This window comes from Oncorhynchus mykiss, chromosome 3 (genome assembly GCF_057628025.1).
Source record: "Oncorhynchus mykiss isolate SJ-2025 chromosome 3, ASM5762802v1, whole genome shotgun sequence".
In the NCBI taxonomy this organism is placed as follows: domain Eukaryota; kingdom Metazoa; phylum Chordata; class Actinopteri; order Salmoniformes; family Salmonidae; genus Oncorhynchus; species Oncorhynchus mykiss.
In genome coordinates, this window is record NC_143024.1 from 96,600,718 (window position 1) to 96,628,454 (window position 27,737).

A 27,737-nucleotide genomic window follows, 5' to 3' on the forward strand; every position below is an offset into this window, starting at 1 on the left:
AGAGATAGAGTTTAAGATACAGGTTTGAATTGTTTTCCAGGCATCTGTTGACCTCACCTGTCAGTGGCAGTCTTCACAGTGTGACAGTGTCGTCTCAGAGTGACCACATCTCCCCACATGGACATCAGACGACTCTGCCCCCGGTCGACATGACCGGTCAGTCGCTGAAGAAGAGAGAGAGAGAAGAGGGGAAGGAAGACAGGGATGGTCCTGCATGATGACACAACTCCAGTAACTTAGGTAACATGAAACAACAATGAAAGACATATCCTATTCAGTCTTTGTCAATCAGTCTACCTCTTTCTCTTTCTGCCACTCCATCTCCCTCAGTCCCGCCTCCTCCACCGCTTTGGACCAATCGGTAGTCAGTTTGCAAAGGTCCTCGCTCAGTGCTTCATTTACCTGGCCTGATTGGCTGAGCTGGCCACGAAGGAGAGAGTTCAGCTCTGCCAGCCCTACACTCCTGCTCACACCAAACACACCCAAACACACCCAACACACCCAAACACACCCAAACACACACCAAACACACCCAAACACACACCAAACACACCAAAACACACCCAACACACCCAACACACCCAAACACACACCAAACACACCCAAAGGGAATTAAGCGTCACCATCTTGTCAAGGTACCTTATCATATTGATTGTGTCTTAACAAAATAAATATATATATATAGTGGTGGTTCCAGGTACTATATACACATTCCTATAATTTAACAGGCAGTTTATATCATATATAGCTGACACTCAAAAATAAACTAAAACATTTAGAAAAAAGTACATAAATAAAAGTATTGATCATATAAAAGTTGTAAAAGTTATAACAGTCAGTATATAAAGATAAAGAAACATAATGTGGTGAGCCACCCTACATCCTTTTCCCCCAACCCCACGCCTCCATCCACCCTACATCCTGTTCACCCAACCCCACGCCTCCATCCACCCTACATCCTGTTCCCCCAACCCCACGCCTCCAGCCACCCTACATCCTGTTCCCCCAACCCCACGCCTCCATCCACCCTACATCCTGTTCCCCCAACCCCACGCCTCCATCCACCCTACATCCTGTTCCCCCAACCCCACGCCTCCATTCACCCTACATCCTGTTCCCCCAACCCCACGCCTCCATCCACCCTACATCCTGTTCCCCCAACCCCACGCCTCCATCCACCCTACATCCTGTTCCCCCAACCCCACGCCTCCATCCACCCTACATCCTGTTCCCCCAACCCCACGCCTCCATCCACCCTACATCCTGTTCCCCCAACCCCACGCCTCCATCCACCCTACATCCTGTTCTCCCAACCCCACGCCTCCAGCCACCCTACATCCTGTTCCCCCAACCCCACGCCTCCATCCACCCTACATCCTGTTCTCCCAACCCCACGCCACCATCCACCCTACATCCTGTTCCCCCAACCCCACGCCTCCATCCACCCTACATCCTGTTCCCCCAACCCCACGCCTCCATCCACCCTACATCCTGTTCCCCCAACCCCACGCCTCCATCCACCCTACATCCTGTTCCCCCAACCCCACGCCTCCATCCACCCTACATCCTGTTCCCCCAACCCCACGCCTCCATCCACCCTACATCCTGTTCTCCCAACCCCACGCCTCCAGCCACCCTACATCCTGTTCCCCCAACCCCACGCCTCCATCCACCCTACATCCTGTTCCCCCAACCCCACGCCTCCATCCACCCTACATCCTGTTCCCCCAACCCCACGCCTCCATCCACCCTACATCCTGTTCCCCCAACCCCACGCCTCCATCCACCCTACATCCTGTTCCCCCAACCCCACGCCTCCATCCACCCTACATCCTGTTCCCCCAACCCCACGCCTCCATCCACCCTACATCCTGTTCCCCCAACCCCACGCCTCCATCCACCCTACATCCTGTTCCCCCAACCCCACGCCTCCATCCAACCTCTCTTCCTGTTCCCCCAACCCCACGCCACCATCCACCCTACATCCTGTTCTCCCAACCCCACGCCTCCATCCACCCTACATCCTGTTCTCCCAACCCCACGCCTCCATCCACCCTACATCCTGTTCACCCAACCCCACGCCTCCATCCACCCTACATCCTGTTCTCCCAACCCCACGCCTCCATCCACCCTACATCCTGTTCTCCCAACCCCACGCCTCCATCCACCCTACATCCTGTTCCCCCAACCCCACGCCTCCATCCACCCTACATCCTGTTCCCCCAACCCCACGCCTCCATCCAACCTCTCTTCCTGTTCCCCCAACCCCACACCTCCATCCAACCTCTCTTCCTGTTCTCCCAACCCCACGCCTCCATCCAACCTCTCTTCCTGTTCCCCCAACCCCACGTCTCCATCCAACCTCTCTTCCTGTTCTCCCAACCCCACGCCTCCATCCAACCCCTCTTCCTGTTCCCCCAACCCCACGCCTCCATCCACCCTACATCCTGTTCCCCCAACCCCACGCCTCCATCCAACCTCTCTTCCTGTTCCCCCAACCCCACACCTCCATCCAACCTCTCTTCCTGTTCTCCCAACCCCACGCCTCCATCCAACCTCTCTTCCTGTTCTCCCAACCCCACGCCTCCATCCAACCCCTCTTCCTGTTCCCCCAACCCCACGCCTCCATCCACCCTACATTCTGTTCTCCCAACCCCACGCCTCCATCCAACCTCTCCTCCTGTTCCCCCAACCCCACATCTCCATCCAACCTCTCTTCCTGTTCTCCCAACCCCACGCCTCCATCCAACCTCTCTTCCTGTTCCCCCAACCCCACGTCTCCATCCAACCTCTCTTCCTGTTCTCCGAACCCCACGCCTCCATCCAACCTCTCTTCCTGTTCCCCCAACCCCACGTCTCCATCCAACCTCTCTTCCTGTTCTCCCAACCCCACGCCTCCATCCAACCTCTCTTCCTGTTCCCCCAACCCCACGCCTCCATCCAACCTCTCTTCCTGTTCCCCCAACCCCACGTCTCCATCCAACCTCTCTTCCTGTTCTCCCAACCCCACGCCTCCATCCAACCTTTCTTCCTGTTCCCCCAACCCCACGTCTCCATCCAACCTCTCTTCCTGTTCCCCCAACCCCACGTCTCCATCCAACTTCTCTTCCTGTTCCCCCAACCACACGCCTCCATCCAACCTCTCTTCCTGTTCCCCCAACCCCACGCCTCCATCCAACCTCTCTTCCTGTTCCCCCAACCCCACGTCTCCATCCAACCTCTCTTCCTGTTCCCCCAACCCCACGTCTCCATCCAACCTCTCTTCCTGTTCCCCCAACCCCACGTCTCCATCCAACCTCTCTTCCTGTTCCTCCAACCCCACGTCTCCATCCAACCTCTCTTCCTGTTCCCCCAACCCCACGCCTCCATCCAACCTCTCTTCCTGTTCCCCCAACCCCACGTCTCCATCCAACCTCTCTTCCTGTTCCCCCAACCCCACGCCTCCATCCAACCTCTCTTCCTGTTCCCCCAACCCCACGTCTCCATCCAACCTCTCTTCCTGTTCTCCCAACCCCACGCTTTCATCCAACCTCTCTTCCTGTTCCCCCAACCCCACGCCTCCATCCACCCTACATCCTGTTCCCCCAACCCCACGCCTCCATCCACCCTACATCCTGTTCCCCCAACCCCACGCCTCCATCCACCCTACATCCTGTTCCCCCAACCCCACGCCTCCATCCAACCTCTCTTCCTGTTCCCCCAACCCCACGCCTCCATCCACCCTACATCCTGTTCTCCCAACCCCACACCTCCATCCACCCTACATCCTGTTCTCCCAACCCCACGCCTCCATCCACCCTACATCCTGTTCTCCCAACCCCACGCCTCCATCCACCCTACATCCTGTTCTCCCAACCCCACGCCTCCATCCACCCTACATCCTGTTCTCCCAACCCCACGCCTCCATCCACCCTACATCCTGTTCCCCCAACCCCACGCCTCCATCCACCCTACATCCTGTTCCCCCAACCCCACGCCTCCATCCAACCTATCTTCCTGTTCCCCCAACCCCACACCTCCATCCAACCTCTCTTCCTGTTCTCCCAACCCCACGCCTCCATCCAACCCCTCTTCCTGTTCCCCCAACCCCACGCCTCCATCCACCCTACATCCTGTTCTCCCAACCCCACGCCTCCATCCAACCTCTCCTCCTGTTCCAACCAACCCCACATCTCCATCCAACCTCTCTTCCTGTTCTCCTAACCCCACGCCTCCATCCAACCTCTCTTCCTGTTCCCCCAACCCCACGTCTCCATCCAACCTCTCTTCCTGTTCTCCCAACCCCACGCCTCCATCCAACCTCTCTTCCTGTTCCCCCAACCCCACGTCTCCATCCAACCTCTCTTCCTGTTCTCCCAACCCCACGCCTCCATCCAACCTCTCTTCCTGTTCCCCCAACCCCACGCCTCCATCCAACCTCTCTTCCTGTTCCCCCAACCCCACGTCTCCATCCAACCTCTCTTCCTGTTCTCCCAACCCCACGCCTCCATCCAACCTCTCTTCCTGTTCCCCCAACCCCACGCCTCCATCCAACCTCTCTTCCTGTTCCCCCAACCCCACGTCTCCATGAAACCTCTCTTCCTGTTCCCCCAACCCCACACCTCCATCCAACCTCTCTTCCTGTTCCCCCAACCCCACGTCTCTATCCAACCTCTCTTCCTGCCCCCCCCCCCATCCACACCCATCCAACATGTCTCCATCCAACCACACATATCCTGCCCCCCATCTGAGACTGCACTTGTGAAGGTGGTAAATGACATCAGACCGAGGCTCTGCATCTTTCCTCGTGCTCCTAGACCTTAGTGTTGCTTTTGATACTATCGATCACCACATTCTTTTGGAGAGATTGGAAACCCAAATTGGTCTACACGGACAAGTTCTGGCCTGGTTTAGATCTTATCTGTCGGAAAGATATCAGTTTGTCTCTGTGAATGGTTTGTCCTCGGACAAATCAACTGTAAATTTCGGTGTTCCTCAAGGTTCCGTTTTAGGACCACTATTGTTTTCACTATATATTTTACCTCTTGGGAATGTTATTAGAAAACATAATGTTAACTTTCACTGCTACGTGGATGACACACAGCTGTACATTTCAATGAAACATGGTGAAGCCCCAAAATTGCCCTCGTTAGAAGCATGTGTTTCAGACATAAGGAAGTGGATGGCTGCAAACTTTATTATTTTAAACTCGGACACAACAGAGATGCTTGTTCTAGGTCCCAAGAAACAAAGATCTTCTGTTGAATCTGACAATTAATCTTGATGGTTGTACAGTCGTCTCAAATGAAACTGTGAAGGACCTCTGCGTTACTCTGGACCCTGATCTCTCTCTCTCTGCTTCCGGCGCCGACAGAGATGGCCGCCTCGCTTCGCGTTCCTAGGAAACTATGCAGTTTTTTGTTTTTTTACGTGTTATTTCTTACATTAGTACCCCAGGTCATCTTAGGTTTCATTACATACAGTCGAGAAGAACTACTGAATATAAGATCAGCGTCAACTCACCATCAGTACGACCAAGAATATGTTTTTCGCGACGCGGATCCTGTGTTCTGCCTTACAAACAGGACAACGGAGTGGATCCCATGCAGCGACCCAAAAAAACGACTCCGAAAAAGAGGGAAACGAGGCGGTCTTCTGGTCAGACTCCGGAGACGGGCACACCGTGCACCACTCCCTAGCATTCTTCTTGCCAATGTCCAGTCTCTTGACAACAAGGTTGATGAAATCCGAGCAAGGGTAGCATTCCAGAGGGACATCAGAGACTGTAACGTTCTTTGCTTCACGGAAACGTGGCTCACTGGAGAGACGCTATCCGAGGCGGTGCAGCCAACGGGTTTCTCCACGCATCGCGCAGACAGAAACAAACATCTTTCTGGTAAGAAGAGGGGCGGGGGCGTATGCCTTATGGCTAACGTGACATGGTGTGATGAAAGAAACATACAGGAACTCAAATCCTTCTGTTCACCTGATTTAGAATTCCTCACAATCAAATGTAGACCGCATTATCTTCCAAGAGAATTCTCTTCGATTATAATCACAGCCGTATATATCCCCCCCCAAGCAGACACATCGATGGCTCTGAATGAACTTATTTGACTCTTTGCAAACTGGAAACAATTTATCCGGATGCTGCATTCATTGTAGCTGGGGATTTTAACAAGGCTAATCTGAAAACAAGACTCCCTAAATTTTATCAGCATATCGATTGCGCAACCAGGGGTGGAAAGACCTTGGATCATTGTTACTCTAACTTCCGCGACGCATATAAGGCCCTGCCCCGCCCCCCTTTCGGAAAAGCTGACCACGACTCCATTTTGTTGATCCCTGCCTAGAGACAGAAACTAAAACAAGAGGCTCCCAAGCTGAGGTCTGTCCAACGCTGGTCCGACCAAGCTGACTCCACACTCCAAGACTGCTTCCATCACGTGGACTGGGACATGTTTCGTATTGCGTCAGACAACAACATTGACGAATACGCTGATTCGGTGTGCGAGTTCATTAGAACGTGCGTTGAAGATGTCGTTCCCATAGCAACGATTAAAACATTCCCTAACCAGAAACCGTGGATTGATGGCAGCATTCGCGTGAAACTGAAAGCGCGAACCACTGCTTTTAATCAGGGCAAGGTGTCTGGTAACATGACCGAATACAAACAGTGCAGCTATTCCCTCCGCAAGGCTATCAAACAAGCTAAGTGTCAGTACAGAGACAAAGTAGAATCTCAATTCAACGGCTCAGACACAAGAGGCATGTGGCAGGGTCTACAGTCAATCGTGGACTACAGGAAGAAATCCAGCCCAGTCACGGACCAGGATGTCCTGCTCCCAGGCAGACTAAATAACTTTTGTGCCCGCTTTGAGGACAATACAGTGCCACTGACACGGCCTGCAACGAAAACATGCGGTCTCTCCTTCACTGCAGCCGAGGTGAGTAAGACATTTAAACGTGTTAACCCTCGCAAGGCTACAGGCCCAGACGGCATCCCCAGCCGCGCCCTCAGAGCATGCGCAGACCAGCTGGCCGGTGTGTTTACGGACATATTCAATCAATCCCTATACCAGTCTGCTGTTCCCACATGCTTCAAGAGGGCCACCATTGTTCCTGTTCCCAAGAAAGCTAAGGTAACTGAGCTAAACGACTACCGCCCCGTAGCACTCACTTCCGTCATCATGAAGTGCTTTGAGAGACTAGTCAAGGACCATATCACCTCCACCCTACCTGACACCCTAGACCCACTTCAATTTGCTTACCGCCCAAATAGGTCCACAGACGATGCAATCTCAACCACACTGCACACTGCCCTAACCCATCTGGACAAGAGGAATACCTATGTGAGAATGCTGTTCATTGACTACAGCTCGGCATTCAACACCATAGTACCCTCCAAGCTCGTCATCAAGCTCGAGACCCTGGGTCTCCACCCCGCCCTGTGCAACTGGGTACTGGACTTTCTGACGGGTCGCCCCCAGGTGGTGAGGGTAGGCAACAACATCTCCTCCCCGCTGATCCTCAAAACTGGGGCCCCACAAGGGTGCGTTCTGAGCCCTCTCCTGTACTCCCTGTTCACCCACGACTGCGTGGCCACGCACGCCTCCAACTCAATCATCAAGTTTGAGCAGCAGCAGCGCCTCTTCAACCTCAGGAGGCTGAAGAAATTCGGCTTGTCACCAAAAGCACTCACAAACTTCTACAGATGCACAATCGAGAGCATCCTGTCGGGCTGTATCACCGCCTGGTACGGCAACTGCTCCGCCCTCAACCGTAAGGCTCTCCAGAGGGTAGTGAGGTCTGCACAACGCATCACCGGGGGCAAACTACCTGCCCTCCAGGACACCTACACCACCCGATGTCACAGGAAGGCCATAAAGATCATCAAGGACATCAACCACCCGAGCCACTGCCTGTTCACCCCGCTATCATCCAGAAGGCGAGGTCAGTACAGGTGCATCAAAGCTGGGACCGAGAGACTGAAAAACAGCTTCTATCTCAAGGCCATCAGACTGTTAAACAGCCACCACTAACATTGAGTGGCTGCTGCCAACACACTGACACTGACTCAACTCCAGCCACTTTAATAATGGGAATTGATGGGAAATGATGTAAATATATCACTAGCCACTTTAAACAATGCTACCTTATATAATGTTACTTACCCTACATTATTCATCTCATATGCATACGTGTATACTGTACTCTATATCATCGACTGTATCCTTATGTAATACATGTATCACTAGCCACTTTAACTATGCCACTTTGTTTACATACTCATCTCATATGTATATACTGTACTCGATACCATCTACTGTATCTTGCCTATGCTGCTCTGTACCATCACTCATTCATATATCCTTATGTACATATTCTTTATCCCCTTACACTGTGTACAAGACAGTAGTTTTGGAATTGTTAGTTAGATTACTTGTTGGTTATTACTGCATTGTCAGAACTAGAAGCACAAGCATTTCGCTACACTCGCATTAACATCTGCTAACCATGTGTATGTGACAAATAAAATTTGATTTGATTTGATTTGAAGCCTCCCTACACTGGCTTCCTGTCAAGGCAAGGGCTGATTTCAAGGTTTTACTGAACCTACAAAGCATTACATGGGCTTGCAGTTTCAACTGTTCTGCCTGAGACTATGGAACCCTGACCTGTTCACCGGACGTGCTACCTGTCTCAGACCTGCTGTTTTCAACTCTCTAGAGACAGCAGGAGTGGTAGAGATACTCTTAATGATTGGCTATGAAAAGCCAACTGACATTTACTCCTGAGGTGCTGACTTGCTGCACCCTCGACAACTACTGTGATTATTATTATTTGACCATGCTGGTCATTTATGAACATTTTAACATCTTGGCCATGTTCTGTTATAATCTCCACCCGGCACAGCCAGAAGAGGACTGGCCACCCCTCATAGCCTGGTTCCTCTCTAGGTTTCTTCCTAAGTTCTGGCCTTTCTAGGGAGTTTTTCCTAGCCACCGTGCTTCTACACCTGCATTGCTTGCTGTTTGGGGTTTTAGGCTGGGTTTCTGTACAGCACTTTGAGATATCAGCTGATGTACGAAGGGCTATATAAATACATTTGATTTGATCGACTCCCAAATATTTAAAAGTAGAGATAGAGTCCTTCATCGGGGTCTTGAGAGGCAGTAGGGCCGATTATCTTGGATTAAGCTGAATTGATCTGTGATTTTCAATGTGTTTGGGAGTGATTGAGATACATGGTCTAGATATAGTAAAATATAATCTGCGTATAATGAGATGAAGTGATCAGCAGATTTGAGGGAAATTGGTGTTATTTCTTTCGATTGAGGAATCGCCAGGTTTTCCAATGTATCACAAAAATGGCAAAGGAGAAATTGCATCGCCTTGTCTGCTGCTTCTAGTGATTTCAAACAGAGCAGATATTACCTGTTATAACTATGGCTGAGAGATTGGCATATAGTACTTTAATCATATTAATACAATTGGAGCCAATTCCCATATGTTCCAAGACAGACCAGAGATATGACCATCTAGTCTATTAAAACCTGTTTCTGCCTCGAGACATAATACAGCCAAGAAGCTGTTGGTTCTGATGAAGCATCTAAGACATGTAATAGTCGACCGAGGTTATCTGAAGAGAAACGGTTTTTAACAAACCCGCTTTGGTCCGTGTGGACCTATTTGGGTAAGTCTGGAGATGAACAGTTTAATATCGATATTTATCAAACATAGGAGGCGAGTGAGGACACGGGCATTCTTACCGTTTTTAATAAAAGCTAAATTAGTGATGTATTCACATCTTTCCCAAATAAAGAAGCAGGAGAACATTTCATTCATTCATTTGGGTTCTGATTGTAATTCCACAGTTTCAGATTCAATAGTTGCTATATCAGTTAATTGATCATTACTGCGTAGCTTGTAGGCCAGTAAACGACTGGGACGATTACCATGGAAGTAATGGTTGAGTCTAACTCCATGGATGGAACATTCTGCTCTCTGTCTAATCAATAAATTAAGTTCTGGATTGACTTTGGGAAGACTAATAGCTACCTGGTCTGAAAAGAGTGTTTGTTGACAACACTCTGACACAGTTAACAACATTTCCAACTCGGACATCTTCTTTAACTGTGATTTATTCAACCCAGACGCAGTTAGAGCTTCTGTGTCTGTTTAACACAATTGTCAGACACGATGTGTCCCACCCACCTCTGCTGTTCTTCCTCCAGCCTGATGAGGGCGCTCTCTAAGGAGTCACTGTGCTCATCCCTGATCCTCCTCTGCACAACAACACAACAGAAGAAGACAAACCCTAATTAACTGATTTTACAGATTAGATTATTGACTTGATACTGTAGTGGCCACTCTAACATTGGGGGGAAAATGATTTAAAAAATGGAAGGCAGTCGGGAGGAGGCGATATCAGGTGGAACCATGCTAGCCAATAAGAGAGCAGATATGCGTGTTTACAACAGGCACAACGGTTTCCACTAGTTACCACAGCCACAAATTCAAAATGGCTACATCATAAAAAGTCATGAAAACAAACATTTGCTTGTAGTTCTTAATTTAAGGTTAGGCGTAAGGTTAGCAGTGTGGTTAGGGTTAGGTATAAAATCAAATTTTAAGAAAATAAATAGTATAAATAGCATGGGTTTATGACTTTGTGTCTGTGGTACCTTGTGGCAACCAGGCACAACGCTGATATAAAGTGTTTTTTTCTCAAAGTTGTCAAGATGTCACAATTCCTACTTATTCCTACGTACACTCGTAACGACCAAATCATTACAAAACTTCTATTCGATCAAATAAGCCACCTCTCATCTCATCGCTTGGTGGGCGAAAAAAACAGACCGATTTTTTTTATCCGTGTCGCCTCTTCCTCTCTGCTGATATGCAGATTCAATAAACTACAGCATTGAAAAACACACTTCATCAAGAGCTTGAAAAAGAGATTCAATATCTTAATGGAGTTTGACCTGGTTAAATACAGTATTCATCAGATTTCCCTCTAACCTCACGTTTCAGGAGCTCTCTTTCTCCAGTCTTCACCTGGTATTCCAAACCCTGGCAGCGATCCCGGTATTCAACCACCTGACGACAGACCACATGATCACAGTGTAAACAAGGGAGCAACAATTATTTTCACGGCCATGTTTATTATATTATATATTATATTATATAATTCTGCTCAGATCATTGACTTGATGACTTTATGCTCTTAAAACATATTTTATTTTACCTTTATTTAACTAGGCAAGTCAGTTAAGAACAAATTCTTATTTTCAATGACTGCCTAGGAACAGTGGGTTAAACTGCCTGTTCAGGGGTAGAACGACAGATTTGTACCTTGTCAGCTCGGGGGTTTGAACTTGCAACCTTCCGGTTACTAGTCCAACGCTCTAACCACTAGGCTACCCTGCCACCCCATTGCATATACAAGTCCATTATAGCCCCACAGCGCCAACCCTTTAAACCTTGACCTTGTTCTGCAGTTTGTGGATGAGTAGAGCCTGCCGGGCCTCCCTCTCTCTGCCATCTCGCATCTTCCTTCTCAAGTCCCTGTCCGGGCGCAGAGGCACACACAGGGACGGGTCCAGGGACTGGGACAGCTAACCAGGGGATAGAGACAGAGAGTTAGTTACACTGCCGTTCAAAACGTTTGGGGTCACTTAGAAATGTCCTTCTTTTTAAAGAAAAGCACATTTCTTGTCCATTAAAATAACATCAACTTGATCAGAAATACAGTGTAGACATTGTTAATGTTATAAATGACTATTGTAGCTGGAAACGGCTGATTTTTTAAATGGAATATCTACATAGGCGTATAGAGGCCCATTATCAGCAACCATCACTCCTGTGTTCCAACACAGATGGACAACGATCCCAAGCATACTTCCAAAGTTGTGGAAACATAGCTTAAGGACAACAATGTCAAGGTATTGGAGTGGCCATCACAAAGCCCTGACCTCATTCCTGTAGAAAATTAGTGGGCATAACTGAAAACGTGTGTGTGAGCAAGGAGGCCTACAAACCTGACTCAGTTACACCAGCTCTGTCAGGAGGAATGGGACAAAATTCACCCAACTTATTGTGGGAAGCTTGTGGAAGGCTACCTGAAACGTTTGACCCAAGTTAAACAATTGAAAGGCAATGCTACCAAATACTAATTGAGTGTATGTAAACTTGTGACCCATTGGGAATGTGATGAAAGAAATAAAAGCTGAAATAAATCATTCTCTCTACTATTATTCTGACATTTCACATTCTTAAAATAAACCGGTGATCCTAACTGACCTAAGAAAGGGAATATTTACTAGGATTAAATGTCAGGAATTGTGAAAAACTGATTGCAAATGTATTTGGCTGAGGTGTATGTAAACTTTCGACTTCAACTGTATGTATTTATATATATATATATATATATATTTGTTTTACTGCTCGACTAAAGCAATCTGGGTCGACCAAAAGCATAACGACCAAACAACCAACCAGTCCACTAAATGGGGTCCGTCCTAAAAGAAAGCCTCGACAGAAGACCAGAACTCAACACATTCTCCACTCAACAGTGTTGACGTCCGGCCCCGCAAGACGAGTTCAAATGTGAGGGCCTGGGCTGGTGGGGACTCACCCTGTCTGTGAGGGCCTGGGGAGGTGGGGACTCACCCTGTCTGTGAGGGCCTGGGCTGGTGGGGACGCACCCTGTCTGTGAGGGCCTGGGCTGGTGGGGACTCACCCTGTCTGTGAGGGCCTGGGCTGGTGGGGACTCACCCTGTCTGTGAGGGCCTGGGGAGGTGGGGACTCACCCTGTCTGTGAGGGCCTGGGCTGGTGGGGACTCACCCTGTCTGTGAGGGCCTGGGCTGGTGGGGACTCACCCTGTCTGTGAGGGCCTGGGGAGGTAGGGACTCACCCTGTCTGTGAGGGCCTGGGCTGGTGGGGACTCACCCTGTCTGTGAGGGCCTGGGGAGGTGGGGACTCACCCTGTCTGTGAGGGCCTGGGCTGGTGGGGACTCACCCTGTCTGTGAGGGCCTGGGCTGGTGGGGACTAACCCTGTCTGTGAGGGCCTGGGGAGGTGGGGACTCACCCTGTCTGTGAGGGCCTGGGGAGGTGGGGACTCACCCTGTCTGTGAGGGCCTGGGGAGGTGGGGACTCACCCTGTCTGTGAGGGCCTGGGCTGGTGGGGACTCACCCTGTCTGTGAGGGCCTGGGGAGGTGGGGACTCACCCTGTCTGTGAGGGCCTGGGGAGGTGGGGACTCACCCTGTCTGTGAGGGCCTGGGGAGGTGGGGACTCACCCTGTCTGTGAGGGCCTGGGGAGGTGGGGACTCACCCTGTCTGTGAGGGCCTGGGCTGGTGGGGACTCACCCTGTCTGTGAGGGCCTGGGGAGGTGGGGACTCACCCTGTCTGTGAGGGCCTGGGCACGTGACTCCAGCTCCTCTCTCTCAGCATGACTCTCAGCCAGCTCATTCTGCAGGCGAGACACCTCCGCCCTCAGCTCCGCCCTCTCCTCCTTCCAGCCATCCAACAGCGCCGTCTCCATCCTGGTCCTTGACAGTCAACCCGCCCCAGAGACTCAGGAAGCTGGGGAGGAATTACAAGTCAAACCCCTCTCACATCACTGAGGATGTATCATGGTCCAAACACACCAACACAGTCATGAAGAAGGCAGGCGGTACCGATGCACCAAGTCTGGAACCAACAGGACCCTGAACAGCTTCTACCCCCAAGCCATGAGACTGATAAGTAGTTAGTTGAATAGTAACCAAACAGCTTCTACCCCCAGGACATGAGACTGATAAGTAGTTAGTTGAATAGTAACCAAACAGCTTCTACCCCCAGGACATGAGACTGATAAGTAGTTAGTTGAATAGTAACCAAACAGCTTCTACCCCCAGGACATGAGACTGATAAGTAGTTAGTTGAATAGTAACCAAACAGCTTCTACCCCCAAGAGACTGATAAGTAGTTAGTTGAATAGTAACATCTACCTGGACTATCTGCATTAACCCTTTCTGCCCCAACTCTGTTGACTCATCACATTCACTGCTGCTGCTGTCTATTATCTATCCTGTTGCCTAGTCACTTTATTCCTAGTTATATGTACATACCTACCTCAATTACCTCGTACCCCTGCACATTGACTCGGTACTGGTACCCTGTGTATATAGCCATGTTATCGTTACTCATTGACTCGGTACTGGTACCCTGTGTATATAGCCATGTTATCGTTACTCATTGACTCGGTACTGGTACCCTGTGTATATAGCCATGTTATCGTTACTCATTGACTCGGTACTGGTACCCTGTGTATATAGCCATGTTATCGTTACTCATTGACTCGGTACTGGTACCCTGTGTTTATAGCCATGTTATCGTTACTCATTGACTCGGTACTGGTACCCTGTGTATATAGCCATGTTATCGTTACTCATTGACTCGGTACTGGTACCCTGTGTATATAGCCATGTTATCGTTACTCATTGACTCGGTACTGGTACCCTGAGTATATAGCCATGTTATCGTTACTCATTGACTCGGTACTGGTACCCTGTGTATATAGCCATGTTATCGTTACTCATTGACTCGGTACTGGTACCCTGTGTATATAGCCATATTATCGTTACTCATTGACTCGGTACTGGTACCCTGTGTATATAGCCATGTTATCGTTACTCATTGACTCGGTACTGGTACCCTGTGTATATAGCCATGTTATCGTTACTCATTGACTCGGTACTGGTACCCTGTGTATATAGCCATGTTATCGTTACTCATTGACTCGGTACTGGTACCCTGTGTATATAGCCATATTATCGTTACTCATTGACTCGGTACTGGTACCCTGTGTATATAGCCATATTATCGTTACTCATTGACTCGGTACTGGTACCCTGTGTATATAGCCATGTTATCGTTACTCATTGACTCGGTACTGGTACCCTGTGTATATAGCCATGTTATCGTTACTCATTGACTCGGTACTGGTACCCTGTGTATATAGCCATGTTATCGTTACTCATTGACTCGGTACTGGTACCCTGAGTATATAGCCATGTTATCGTTACTCATTGACTCGGTACTGGTACCCTGTGTATATAGCCATGTTATCGTTACTCATTGACTCAGTACTGGTACCCTGTGTATATAGCCATGTTATCGTTACTCATTGACTCGGTACTGGTACCCTGTGTATATAGCCATGTTATCGTTACTCATTGACTCGGTACTGGTACCCTGTGTATATAGCCATGTTATCGTTACTCATTGACTCGGTACTGGTACCCTGTGTATATAGCCATGTTATCGTTACTCATTGACTCGGTACTGGTACCCTGTGTATATAGCCATGTTATCGTTACTCATTGACTCGGTACTGGTACCCTGTGTTTATAGCCATGTTATCGTTACTCATTGACTCGGTACTGGTACCCTGTGTATATAGCCATGTTATCGTTACTCATTGACTCGGTACTGGTACCCTGTGTATATAGCCATGTTATCGTTACTCATTGACTCGGTACTGGTACCCTGAGTATATAGCCATGTTATCGTTACTCATTGACTCGGTACTGGTACCCTGTGTATATAGCCATGTTATCGTTACTCATTGACTCGGTACTGGTACCCTGTGTATATAGCCATATTATCGTTACTCATTGACTCGGTACTGGTACCCTGTGTATATAGCCATGTTATCGTTACTCATTGACTCGGTACTGGTACCCTGTGTATATAGCCATGTTATCGTTACTCATTGACTCGGTACTGGTACCCTGTGTATATAGCCATGTTATCGTTACTCATTGACTCGGTACTGGTACCCTGTGTATATAGCCATATTATCGTTACTCATTGACTCGGTACTGGTACCCTGTGTATATAGCCATATTATCGTTACTCATTGACTCGGTACTGGTACCCTGTGTATATAGCCATGTTATCGTTACTCATTGACTCGGTACTGGTACCCTGTGTATATAGCCATGTTATCGTTACTCATTGACTCGGTACTGGTACCCTGAGTATATAGCCATGTTATCGTTACTCATTGACTCGGTACTGGTACCCTGTGTATATAGCCATGTTATCGTTACTCATTGACTCAGTACTGGTACCCTGTGTATATAGCCATGTTATCGTTACTCATTGACTCGGTACTGGTACCCTGTGTATATAGCCATGTTATCGTTACTCATTGACTCGGTATGGTACCCTGTGTATATAGCCATGTTATCGTTACTCATTGACTCGGTACTGGTACCCTGTGTATATAGCCATGTTATCGTTACTCATTGACTCGGTACTGGTACCCTGTGTATATAGCCATGTTATCGTTACTCATTGACTCGGTACTGGTACCCTGTGTATATAGCCATATTATCGTTACTCATTGACTCGGTACTGGTACCCTGTGTATATAGCCATGTTATCGTTACTCATTGACTCAGTACTGGTACCCTGTGTATATAGCCATGTTATCGTTACTCATTGACTCGGTACTGGTACCCTGTGTATATAGCCATGTTATCGTTACTCATTGACTCGGTACTGGTACCCTGTGTATATAGCCATGTTATCGTTACTCATTGACTCGGTACTGGTACCCTGTGTATATAGCCATGTTATCGTTACTCATTGACTCAGTACTGGTACCCTGTGTATATAGCCATGTTATCGTTACTCATTGACTCAGTACTGGTACCCTGTGTATATAGCCATGTTATCGTTACTCATTGACTCGGTACTGGTACCCTGTGTATATAGCCATGTTATCGTTACTCATTGTTGAAGTTAGCATTCCACTGTTAGTCTACACCTGTTGTTTACCAAGGACCCATCAGTCAGCATTCCACTGTTAGTCTACACCTGTTGTTTACCAAGGACCCATCAGTCAGCATTCCACTGTTAGTCTACACCTGTTGTTTACCAAGGACCCATCAGTCAGCATTCCACTGTTAGTCTACACCTGTTGTTTACCAAGGACCCATCAGTCAGCATTCCACTGTTAGTCTACACCTGTTGTTTACCAAGGACCCATCAGTCAGCATTCCACTGTTAGTCTACACCTGTTGTTTACCAAGCATTTCACTGTTAGTCTACACCTGTTGTTTACCAAGCATTTCACTGTTAGTCCACACCTGTTGTTTACCAAGGACCCATCAGTCAGCATTCCACTGTTAGTCTACACCTGTTGTTTACCAAGCATTTCACTGTTAGTCCACACCTGTTGTTTACCAAGCATGTGACAAATAACATGTGATTTCATTTAGGGCTGGGCGGTATACCGTATTTTATGATATACCGGTATTGATGCACGGACCGGTTTTTATTTCACCATCTATAACGGTATTTGAGTGTTTGGTTAAATGGGATACCCCGTGTGTAATGTCCATTTTAGTTTTTGTTTACTCCGCTACTTGAGTCATCTCTCCCTCCCCATGCCTTGAGTCATCTCTCCCTCCCCATGCCTCTTTCCACACCCCCGCCCGTCACTCAAGGAGTCATATCTCACACCCTCCCCATGCCTCTTTCCACACCCCTGCCCATCACTCAAGGAGTCATCTCTCTCTCTCTCTCTCCCTCCCCATGCCTCTTTCCACACCCCCGCCCGTCACTCAAGGAGTTCTCTCTCTCTCTCTCTCTCGCTCTCTCTCGCTCTCTCTCCCTCTCTCTCCCTCTCTCTGTCTCTCTCTGTCTCTCTCGCTCTCTCTCGCTCTCTCTCTGTCTCTCTATAGGATATATATATATATATATATATATATATATATATATATATATATATATATATATATATATACACCCCCGCCCGTCACTCAAGGAGCACACTTCAGTCTGCATGGTCAACACAACACAGAGAGAGACTTGTATTCAGTCTGCATGGTCAATGCAGCACATGCAACAACGATGCTGTTTTCACTTTGCTTCTTAATATAAATCCACCTGTGTTCTATAGTGACACTATTAGTTTGTGTTTCCTACATCAGCAAACAGCTAGTTTGTCTTTTCTTAGCAAGTTGGACCTAAATCATGTTAGCCACTAATGCTAATCGCTAGCCAGCTAATACATTTTTTTTTAAATTTTTTTATTTTAATTAGGCAAGTCAGTTAAGAACAAATTCTTATTTTCAATGACGGCCTGGGAACAGTGGGTTAACTGCCTGTTCAGGGGCAGAACGACAGATTTGTACCTTATCAGCTTGGTGATTCAATCTGCAACCTTTGGTTACTGGCCCAACACTAACCACTAGGCTACCTGCTGGTTACTGGCCCAACACTAACCACTAGGCTACCTGCTGGTTACTGGCCCAACACTAACCACTAGGCTACCTACTGGTTACTGGCCCAACACTAACCACTAGGCTACCCTGAGTAAGAGAAAACATAATTAGCTATACAGTGCCTTTGGAAAGTATACAGACCCCTTGTCTTTTTACACATTTTGTTACGTTATAGACTTATCCTAAAATGGATTTTTGAAATAAACACAATACCCCATAATGACAAAGCCGAAAACAGGTTTATAGACATTTTTGCAAATGTATTAAAAATAAAAAACAGAAATACCTTATTTACATAAGTATTCAGATCCTTTGCTATGAGACTCAAAATTGAGCTCAGGTGCATCCTGTTTCCATTGATCATCCTTGAGATGTTTCTACAACTTGATTGGAGTCCACTTGAGGTAAGTTCTATTGATTGGACATGATTTGGAAAGGCACACACCTGTCTATATAAGGTCCCACAGTTGACAGCGCATGTCAGAGCAAAAACCAAGCCATGAGGTTGAAGGCATTGTCCGTAGAGCTCAGAGACAGGATTGTGTCAGTGGCCTCCATCATTCTTAAATGGAAGAAGTTTGGAACCACCAACAGTCTTCCTAAAGCTGGCCACCAGTCCAAACTGAGCAATCGGGGGAGAAGGGCCTTGGACAGGAAGGTGACCAAGAACACAAGAGTTCCTCTGTGGAGATGGGAGAACCTTCTAGAAGGACAACCATCTCTGCAGCACTCCACCAATCAGGCCTTTATAGTAGAGTGGCCAGACAGAAGCCACTCCTCAGTAAAAGGCACATGACAGCCTGCTTGAAGTTTGCCAAAAGGCACCTAAAGGACTCTCAGACCATGAGAAACAAAATTCTCTGGTCTGATGAAACCAAGATTGAACTCTTTGGCCTGAATGCCAAGTGTCACATCTGGAGGACACCTGGCACCATCCCTATTGTGAAGCATGGTGGTGGCAGCATCATGCGGTGGGGATGTTTTTCAGCGGCAGAGACTGGGAGACTAGTCAGGATCAAGGCAAAGATGAACAGAGCAAAGTACTGAGAGATCGTTAATGAAAACCTGATCCAGAGCGCTCAGGACCTCAGATTGGGGGCGAAGGTTCAACTTCCAACAGGACAACAACCCTAAGAACACAGCCAAGAAAACACAGGAGTGGCTTCGGGACAAGTCTCTGAATGCCCTTGAGTGGCCCAGCCAGAGCCCAGACTTGAACCTGATCGAACATCTCTGGAGATACATGAAAATAGCTGTGCAGCGACGCTCCCCATCCAACCTGACAGAGCTTGAGAGGATCTGCAGAGAAGAATGGGAGAAACCAAGCTTGTAGCATCAAACTCAAGAAGACTGGAGGCTGTAATCACTGCCAAAGGTGCTTCAACAAAGTACTGAGTAAAGGGTCTGAATACTTATGTTAATGTGATTTTTTTTGTTGTAATAAATTAGCAAAAATCTCTAATAACCTGTTGTGGGGTAGTGTGTGTAGATTGTGGGAAAAAACGATTTAATCAATTTTAGAATAAGGCCGTAACCTATTAAAATGTGGGAAAAGTCGAGGGGTCTGAATACCTTCCAAAGGGACTGATAATACCAGTGATGTTGTAAACCTAAATCAAAGAGGAACACGCTAAGCAAGAATATGTTAACTTCATGAAGTAGCTAAGTGAAAACATTCAATGTAGCAAAAAAAATTATAGGGTCCCCTAGGAAACACTTGTAAACACTGTGGTTCCTACCCTGTGACAATAACTCCTCCCTGGCATTTTCATTTGTTGTCATGTCAAATTGTATTCGAAGTGCCCACTTGTAACTATAGAATTAAAATAATCATTATTTTCCACGATTCCAACAGTTCACCCAAGTGTTTTGCTCTAAATCACAAGTCAAATTGCAATTCCAACATGTGTTTAAAAATAAGGCCTAGATTGTTTGTCCATATCGTCCAGCCCTACGTGGCAGTATGGAAATGATCTCACATGAGTGCAGGAAATGCAGAAATTGATTTAAATGCTGAAAATAATTTTGGGTTAAAGTTTAATTGAACAGTATATAACACTCAGAATGTACAGTCAGTATGTGTTGCCACCCTAGGGTCACGCACTACTCATAAAGAACATTTTTTAAACGTTTATTATTCTAAAACATAAAATACTGTATAACCGTCTAATAAAAAAACAGACAATATGATATGTTGTCCATATCGTCCAGACCTAATTTGATTTGAAGTGCGTCAGGGTAGATCATGTTGACAGTGAGTAAAACTCCAATACATTGTGAGCCTCCTTTATTCAGCAGTTCATAATGTTATAGATAAGTTCATGTTAGAGATATCAGTTCAGCAGAAAATGAATTCGTAAGCAGAACCACAACGATAAAAGGCGAAACATTGAAGCAGGCAGAGCCCCATAGACCCAGAGTTGGTTAGTAGCGAAGATACAGTAGATGGCTAGCTTTAAAAACTCAACCATGGCCCACGTTTTTATGACCTTTATTTAACTATGCAAGTCAGTTATTTAAGAACAAACTATTATTTACAATGACGGCCTGCCCCATCCAAACCCGGCGGCGCAACGGGACTCCCAATCACGGCCGGATGTGATGCAGCCAGGATTCGAACCAGGGACTGCAGTGACGCCTCTTGCACTGAGATGCAGTGAGACCGCTTCGCCAAGATCAGTAGCTTGTAGCATAGCAAGGTAGTTCTGACATTGGAGAGATGAGCTCTCATAATCAGCTTGCAAAGCAACGTTAACGTTAGTTGGCTATCTAGCTAGTTTACAGTCAGATGAATCATACTCTAAACTAGTTAGCTAACAATCAAGATAGCAAGTAGACAGCTCTCCTACCTTTAAAAGCAGATCCTTCGAAACATACTGTGAATGTAAACAAACTCTTTCTGTAACAAATGAAACATATGCATGAAATTTATTCAACTCCTTTTGATGATCCTAAACACTTCCTCACAACAGGATTCAAAACAGTAAACTTTACCTCTTAACATAAAAACAGAGGAACCATGCAGACGCTGCTATGTAAAAAGAGAATCCCTTCATGCGCAGACAGCGCCACCGTGTGGCCGGAGGAGTAGTCTCCTCTAGTTTAGTGGATGGTGAGCGTGTCCAGCAGGTGCCACAGTTCTACCACAGAGTTGACTGTTTTTGGTTCTACCACAGAGTTGACTGTTTTTGGTTCTACCACAGAGTTGACTGTTTTTGGTTCTACCACAGAGTTGACTGTTTTTGGTTCTACCACAGAGTTGTAGAATGTTCCCAGGTGAAATTTTCCTTATTGAAAAAGATTGCAGTCAGAGTGCAGTATACCTGCAGATATAGAGTGCAGCATAACTGCAGATATAGAGTGCAGTATAACTGCAGATATAGAGTGCAGTATAACTCCAGATATAGAGTGCAGTATAACTGCAGATATAGAGTGCAGCATAACTGCAGATATAGAGTGCAGTATAACTGCAGATATAGAGTGCAGTATACCTGCAGATATAGAGTGCAGTATACCTGCAGATATAGAGTGCAGTATAACTGCAGATATAGAGTGCAGTATAACTGCAGATATAGAGTGCAGTATAACTGCAGTATGCGGAAAATACTGCATCCAAAATAAAAAATGTTTTTACTGCAGTAATGTTGCAGTAAAACTGCAGTTATAATGCAATTACTACGTCCAAAATACCAGTCAACTGCAGTTATAATGCAATTACTACGTCCAAAATACCAGTCAACTGCAGTTATAATGCAATTACTACGTCCAAAATACCAGTCAACTGCAGTTATAATGCAATTACTACGTCCAAAATACCAGTCAACTGCAGTTATAATGCAATTACTACGTCCAAAATACCAGTCAACTGCAGTTATAATGCAATTACTACGTCCAAAATACCAGTCAACTGCAGTTATAATGCAATTACTACGTCCAAAATACCAGTCAACTGCAGTTATAATGCAATTACTACGTCCAAAATACCAGTCAACTGCAGTTATAATGCAATTACTACGTCCAAAATACCAGTCAACTGCAGTTATAATGCAATTACTACGTCCAAAATACCAGTCAACTGCAGTTATAATGCAATTACTACGTCCAAAATACCAGTCAACTGCAGTTATAATGCAATTACTACGTCCAAAATACCAGTCAACTGCAGTTATAATGCAATTACTACGTCCAAAATACCTGTCAACTGCAGTTACTGCACATTTACACATTTAGTGTTCCATTCCCCACCAAATATGGCAAGTGGAGCTAGCTGCTTCCTGAACTGGTCTCTGAGTAGTGGGCGTGTTGGAAGGAGTGGGTGTGTCGGAAAGAGTGGGTGTGTCTAATGCAGTGGGCGTGTTGGAAGGAATGGGCGTGTTGGAAGGAGTGGGCGTGTTGGAAGGAGTGGGTGTGTCTAAGGCAGTGGGTGTGTTGGAAAGAGTGGGTGTGTTGGAAGGAGTGGGCGTGTTGGAGGGAGTGGGCATGTTGGAAGGAGTGGGCGTGTCTAAATAACTGGGTGTGGCTAAATCGGTGGGTGTGTCTAAAGCAGTGGGCGTGTTGGAAGGAGTGGGCGTGTCTAAAGCAGTGGGCGTGTCTAAAGCAGTGGGCGTGTATAAAGCAGTGGGTGAGCCTAAAGCAGTGGGCGTATATAAAGCAGTGGGTGTGTCTAAAGCAGAGGGCGTGTCTAAAGCAGCAGTGGGTGTATCTAAAACAGTGGGTGTGTCTAAATCAGTGGGCATGTCTAAAGCAGTGGGTGTGTCTAAAGCTCACCGCTATAGGTTAGACACTCTCGTATTGAATGGTGTTGTGTATGACATTAAAGGTGTCCCCATTGGTCAATTCCAGACCGTTCTTTACCTGATGTTACGGATAATTCTGACATGACGCGTTGCTTTGGAGCTAATATTTGAACGATCAATAGATAGACAGAATAACAGTATATATAGGTAATAACACAGAAATCAGACATAAGTCTGAAAGTGCTTAAGTCCATCAGAATCATCAGAAAGATTAGTGGTTTGGTTTATCAATTACACATCCTTCAAAAGAAATGTGCAAGACTAGTCACCTCTGACTACAATTGGCTCCATCTGCCCCTCTATTTAAGAAACTCAATATCAAGTTAAACTACAACATGAATATCCTCCAATGACCCACCTTCATTTACAAATTCACATGCATTACATTTACTATATGTGGACATCCCTTCAAATTAGTGGGTTCTAGTTCAGCCACACCTGTTGCTGACAGGTGTATGAAATCAAACACACAACTATGCAATCTCCATAGACAAACACTGTGTCTAACCTCAGGAACTATTGAAGTGAGAACAGGTAAATGAAACTGCTAGGTGACTTGGCTGTGTCTAACCTCTACACTAAGTTCACTGGAAAGATTTGTTCCAACTGCACATAGCTTCTCTCCGTAGAGAATGAGTTTCTACCTACTCGGGGGTCGTATTGAAGTGAATGAGTTTCTACCTACTCAGGGGGTCGTATTGAAGTGAATGAGTTTCTACCTACTCAGGGGGTCGTATTGAAGTGAATGAGTTTCTACCTACTCAGGGGGTCATATTGAAGTGAATGAGTTTCTACCTACTCAGGGGGTCATATTGAAGTGAATGAGTTTCTACCTACTCAGGGGGTCATATTGAAGTGAATGAGTTTCTACCTACTCAGGGGGTCGTATTGCATTTGACGATGTAACAAGTAAAATCAAGAGAATTCCTGCAGGTATTGAAACAGTGTAGCGTTTCACTGTCCACGGTCATTGAAAAGCTGATTATTTTTGTTTAATGACTAATAGCCAAGCTTCCTTTAATTTATGGCTATGACTTACTGTCATTTCTAGACAGGCTTTAATGGTAGGCTGTTATGGTAAATAAGAATGGGTTCTTAACGGACTTGCCTAGTTAAATACAGCCTCCAGAAAATGCTGAAGAATAAACAAACAGCTGACAGCACCCCTTGCTGGAAGTACTGTAGCTTCACAAACACGGCTTGACTCGCTCTGTGTGAAGTGAATGACCAAACAGTTAATTACCATCCATGTACTTTTTCCTATTTGATAAGATGTGCGGTTTGAAATTTCCTAAAGTGGCCTAGGAAGACAGCAAGTCTTTCAGCCCCTCATACAGCAGCCAAAAGGAAAAAAACAAGGTAGCTGAGTACCAAACTATATTTATTGTATACAGTAGTAAAAGACAATGTACAAATCATTAGAGCAACATAAGGACTAGTGGACCCGTGCTGCCTATTCAAGTCCACCACAACAGTCTGAAGGCAGGTGGGAAGATTCATCAAGTCTGATTAGAAACAAAAAGGTCAAAGGTTGTTGAAGTCATGGTGGATTCCCTTTTATTTTGTCACAAAATATTGATTGAGGGATGGGCTAAAACCAGGAGCTCAACTACTTCCCTTAAATATGTGTGGAAGGGGTGAGGGGGTAGAAACCAAACAGACATGTGAAAGGTAAGTTGCATTCTTTCAAGCGATGTTGAAAATAGACCTGAAACTCTTTTCCATCATAGACGTTTCTGTTCACTTTAGTAAAGCCTTTGTTCCAGAGACAAAGCAATTCAATCTAATGGCACCAGCAGTAGAGCACCCCATTCACCAATATTCCTTCAACACATTGTACAGGTTTAAAATTACAAGTGATCACTTGGACTGTATATTTTGCAAAATGTACTTAAAAACAGCAGACAAAAATAAAAAATATAATTTTGCATATTATGAGACCTGTTCAACACTAAGTCCCTCAACCTATGGTAGATTTAATATGTGTCCCAAATGGCACCCTATAGTGCACTACTTTGTTTAGTGTAGAGCACTATAAGAGGAATAGAGAGCCAGTTGGGACAAAGCCTGAATGAGTTGAACCCCCCACATCCCCATTGTCCCGTGTGTGAAACAAACACATTCTCCTCCAAAACAAGCAGTTTATAGTCCATCCTCAATATGAATATAAACAAGACATTTGTGGATTGGTGGCATGAAATCCAGCTCGAAAAGAATAAGACCATGGCTACGAGCAGATCAATCACACAAAAAAAAGCAGGACCATTATTTAATTTTTAAAAAAGTTGCTGCTCATCAACTGTGTTTCTGTCCTCAGAGGGGGAGGCGCCTCAGAGGGTCCATACACCTTTAAGAGAAGCCTCTGAGAGGAAGGAGCCTCCTCCAGTCTGTTGTTGAAATACATCAATAGTATCCTCATCTTCCATCTCAAGCTGCCAACACAAATACATAGAATGGTCAGTGGACTTGTAACTCCATCTGTACATGTTATAACTTCTTCTGTATCTTTTGCATTATAGAGGACTACACCGAAAGTGAGTGTCACCTACCTGTGCAGGTGTGTCGGTCTCGTTGATTGGCTGTCCGTCAAACCTAAACCGTATCTGTCTAATTGACAAACCCTGAAATAAAAGATGAGGGGAGAGAAAACACTCAGGCTCATCTAGCAAGTTACTGTGGTCAGGAGTTGCCCTGTAAGGTTGTACAATCAGCCTCAAAGCTTAACATTGTCTTATACGAGCAGAAAAGTACAGATGAATGTAAACTTTAAGGACAGCCTCACCTGTCTTTCGCAGTACGCCTTCATCAGCTTGCTGAGCGGAGTGTGCCTTTTAATTTTGAACTGGACTACTGACCCATCTTGACCTGCAACCTTAAGGTTGATGTGGTCGTTTTCAGTCTTCACTCCTTCCTGAAAAAACAGTGGGGAACAGGTGCATTTCAGAGACAATAGCTACATTGTTTATATCCAATCAAAATCACATTTTATTGGTGATATAACACATGGTTAGCAGATGTTAATGCGAGTGTAGGGAAATGCTTGTGCTTCTAGTTCCGACAGTGCAGTAATATCTAACAATTTCACAACTACCTAATACACACAAATCTGAAGGGGTGAATGAGAATATGTACATATAAGTATGGATAAGCGATGGACCGAGCGGAATAGGCAAGATGCAGTAGATGGTATAAAACACTGTATATACAGGTGATATGAGTAATGTAAGATATGTAAACATTATTAGAGTGACATTTAAAATGAACCGTGATTGGGTCTCAATGTGGGCAGCAGCCTCTCAATGTTAGTGATGGCTGTTTAACAGTCTGATGGCCTTGAGATAGAAGCCGGGCCCAATTTCTGGGCCCAGCTTAAAAGCTACAGTCTAACAGTTAATGTTATGCATTAGATGGAGCAAACTTTTTGGCTAAAATTAAAGCATCTCGACGGGCATTGTAACATGAAGATGTTAGCTAACTAGTCACGGCAACTCCATCTAATAAAACTAAGTTAGCTACCACACTGCTAACGGTTGTATTTTAATGTACCTTCATTTTAGCAGAGTCCCATTGGGACAAAGTGTCTCTTTTGTAAGGGAGCCCTGCATCGCAAAATTACACAACATTGTCACAAAAAACGGCAGTGTAGGACGAGCATAACAGCACTGGTAGGTTGACGAGTTCAGTCTGGCGGTGAGTTAATATCTCGGTGTCAAACATTTGTGTTTAGCCTTTGTAGCTAGCAATAGCTTAGCTAGTTAGCTCTAACAACAAGAGCCATGCTAACTAGATGGCTAACTGGCCAGTTATCAGTGGGGCGGCAGCTCCAGCTAACTAGAAGGCTAACTGGCCAACCATCAGTAGGGTGGCAGCTCCATCTAACGTTAGTATGCTAGCTCTAACAGCAAGAGCCATGCTAACCTAGATGGATAACTGGCGGCAGCTCCAGCTAACTAGATGGCTAACTGGTCAGCCATCAGTGGGGCGGCAGCGCCAGCTAACGTTAGCATGCTAGCTAGTTAGCTCATAAAGCTCATAAAGAGTGATAACGCCGTTGGTCTCTACTCCAACGGGCGCAGAAGTCACAATGGCGCTGTTTCACTGAAAACCATCACTTTACAAAAACAGGAATAGATAAATAGTACACTACATCTATCAGATAACTGTCTAGTTAGCCCACATTTTCTACACGCAAAACGTTACAAAATGTCCACAAATCAAACAACCTTTGTTTTCTCTTTTTACCCGCTCAAATCGGAATCTGGCAACCTACCGTTATCACTAACATATTAGTACGCTCGACAAGGAAATACGGAACATATTCAATCACACAGAACATTTCTTACCTTTGGCTTTTCTTCAGACATTGTGTAGCTAGTTAATGCTCTGATATGTACTAATTTACAGATTGCTAAATGTTTGCGCTTATTTTTCAACTCTCTCCGTCTTCTGTTTGTCGACCAGGAGCGCGCATAGGTGTTTTAAACTCTAATTGGCTCACTGGGTCACGTGTCTATATTTTTTCTCGTGACCGTGCTCACACGAGCGCGCAAATCGTTTTAAATGCGCGCTCCCGTGAATTAAAAGCTCAATTCGACAGCTTATTCTATCACCTGGATAAATCAATGTATGAAGTGTGTAAAGATACGTTCGTTAATCAATGAAGCCTCTCGAAG

General features: G+C 46.0%; 2 protein-coding genes across 3 annotated transcripts in view; both read right to left on the reverse strand.

Moving 5' to 3' along the window:
* Positions 1 to 21,313, reverse strand: part of si:dkey-230p4.1 (uncharacterized) — a 55,775-nt gene extending 34,462 nt beyond the window's left edge. For both annotated transcript variants that reach the window (XM_090230754.1, XM_090230755.1), the window contains exons 1-7: positions 21,118 to 21,313; positions 13,390 to 13,571; positions 11,472 to 11,600; positions 11,005 to 11,082; positions 10,198 to 10,268; positions 298 to 463; positions 58 to 164 (exon numbers count right to left, since the gene is read on the reverse strand). In XM_090230754.1, coding sequence (XP_090086880.1) covers positions 58 to 164; positions 298 to 463; positions 10,198 to 10,268; positions 11,005 to 11,082; positions 11,472 to 11,600; positions 13,390 to 13,530 — 692 coding nt within the window. In that variant the 5' untranslated portion in view covers positions 13,531 to 13,571; positions 21,118 to 21,313. The remainder of the gene's footprint in view (positions 1 to 57; positions 165 to 297; positions 464 to 10,197; positions 10,269 to 11,004; positions 11,083 to 11,471; positions 11,601 to 13,389; positions 13,572 to 21,117) is intronic.
* A 3,115-nt stretch (positions 21,314 to 24,428) lies between these two features.
* Positions 24,429 to 27,594, reverse strand: LOC110520676 (small ubiquitin-related modifier 3). Its single transcript, XM_021598092.3, has 4 exons — positions 27,408 to 27,594; positions 25,847 to 25,975; positions 25,614 to 25,685; positions 24,429 to 25,496 (listed from the first exon to the last, which is right to left on the reverse strand). The coding sequence occupies exons 1-4, from the start codon at positions 27,426 to 27,428 to the stop codon at positions 25,395 to 25,397; spliced, it is 324 nt and encodes a 107-aa protein (XP_021453767.2). The 5' UTR covers positions 27,429 to 27,594; the 3' UTR covers positions 24,429 to 25,394.
* Positions 27,595 to 27,737: the final 143 nt, after the last annotated feature.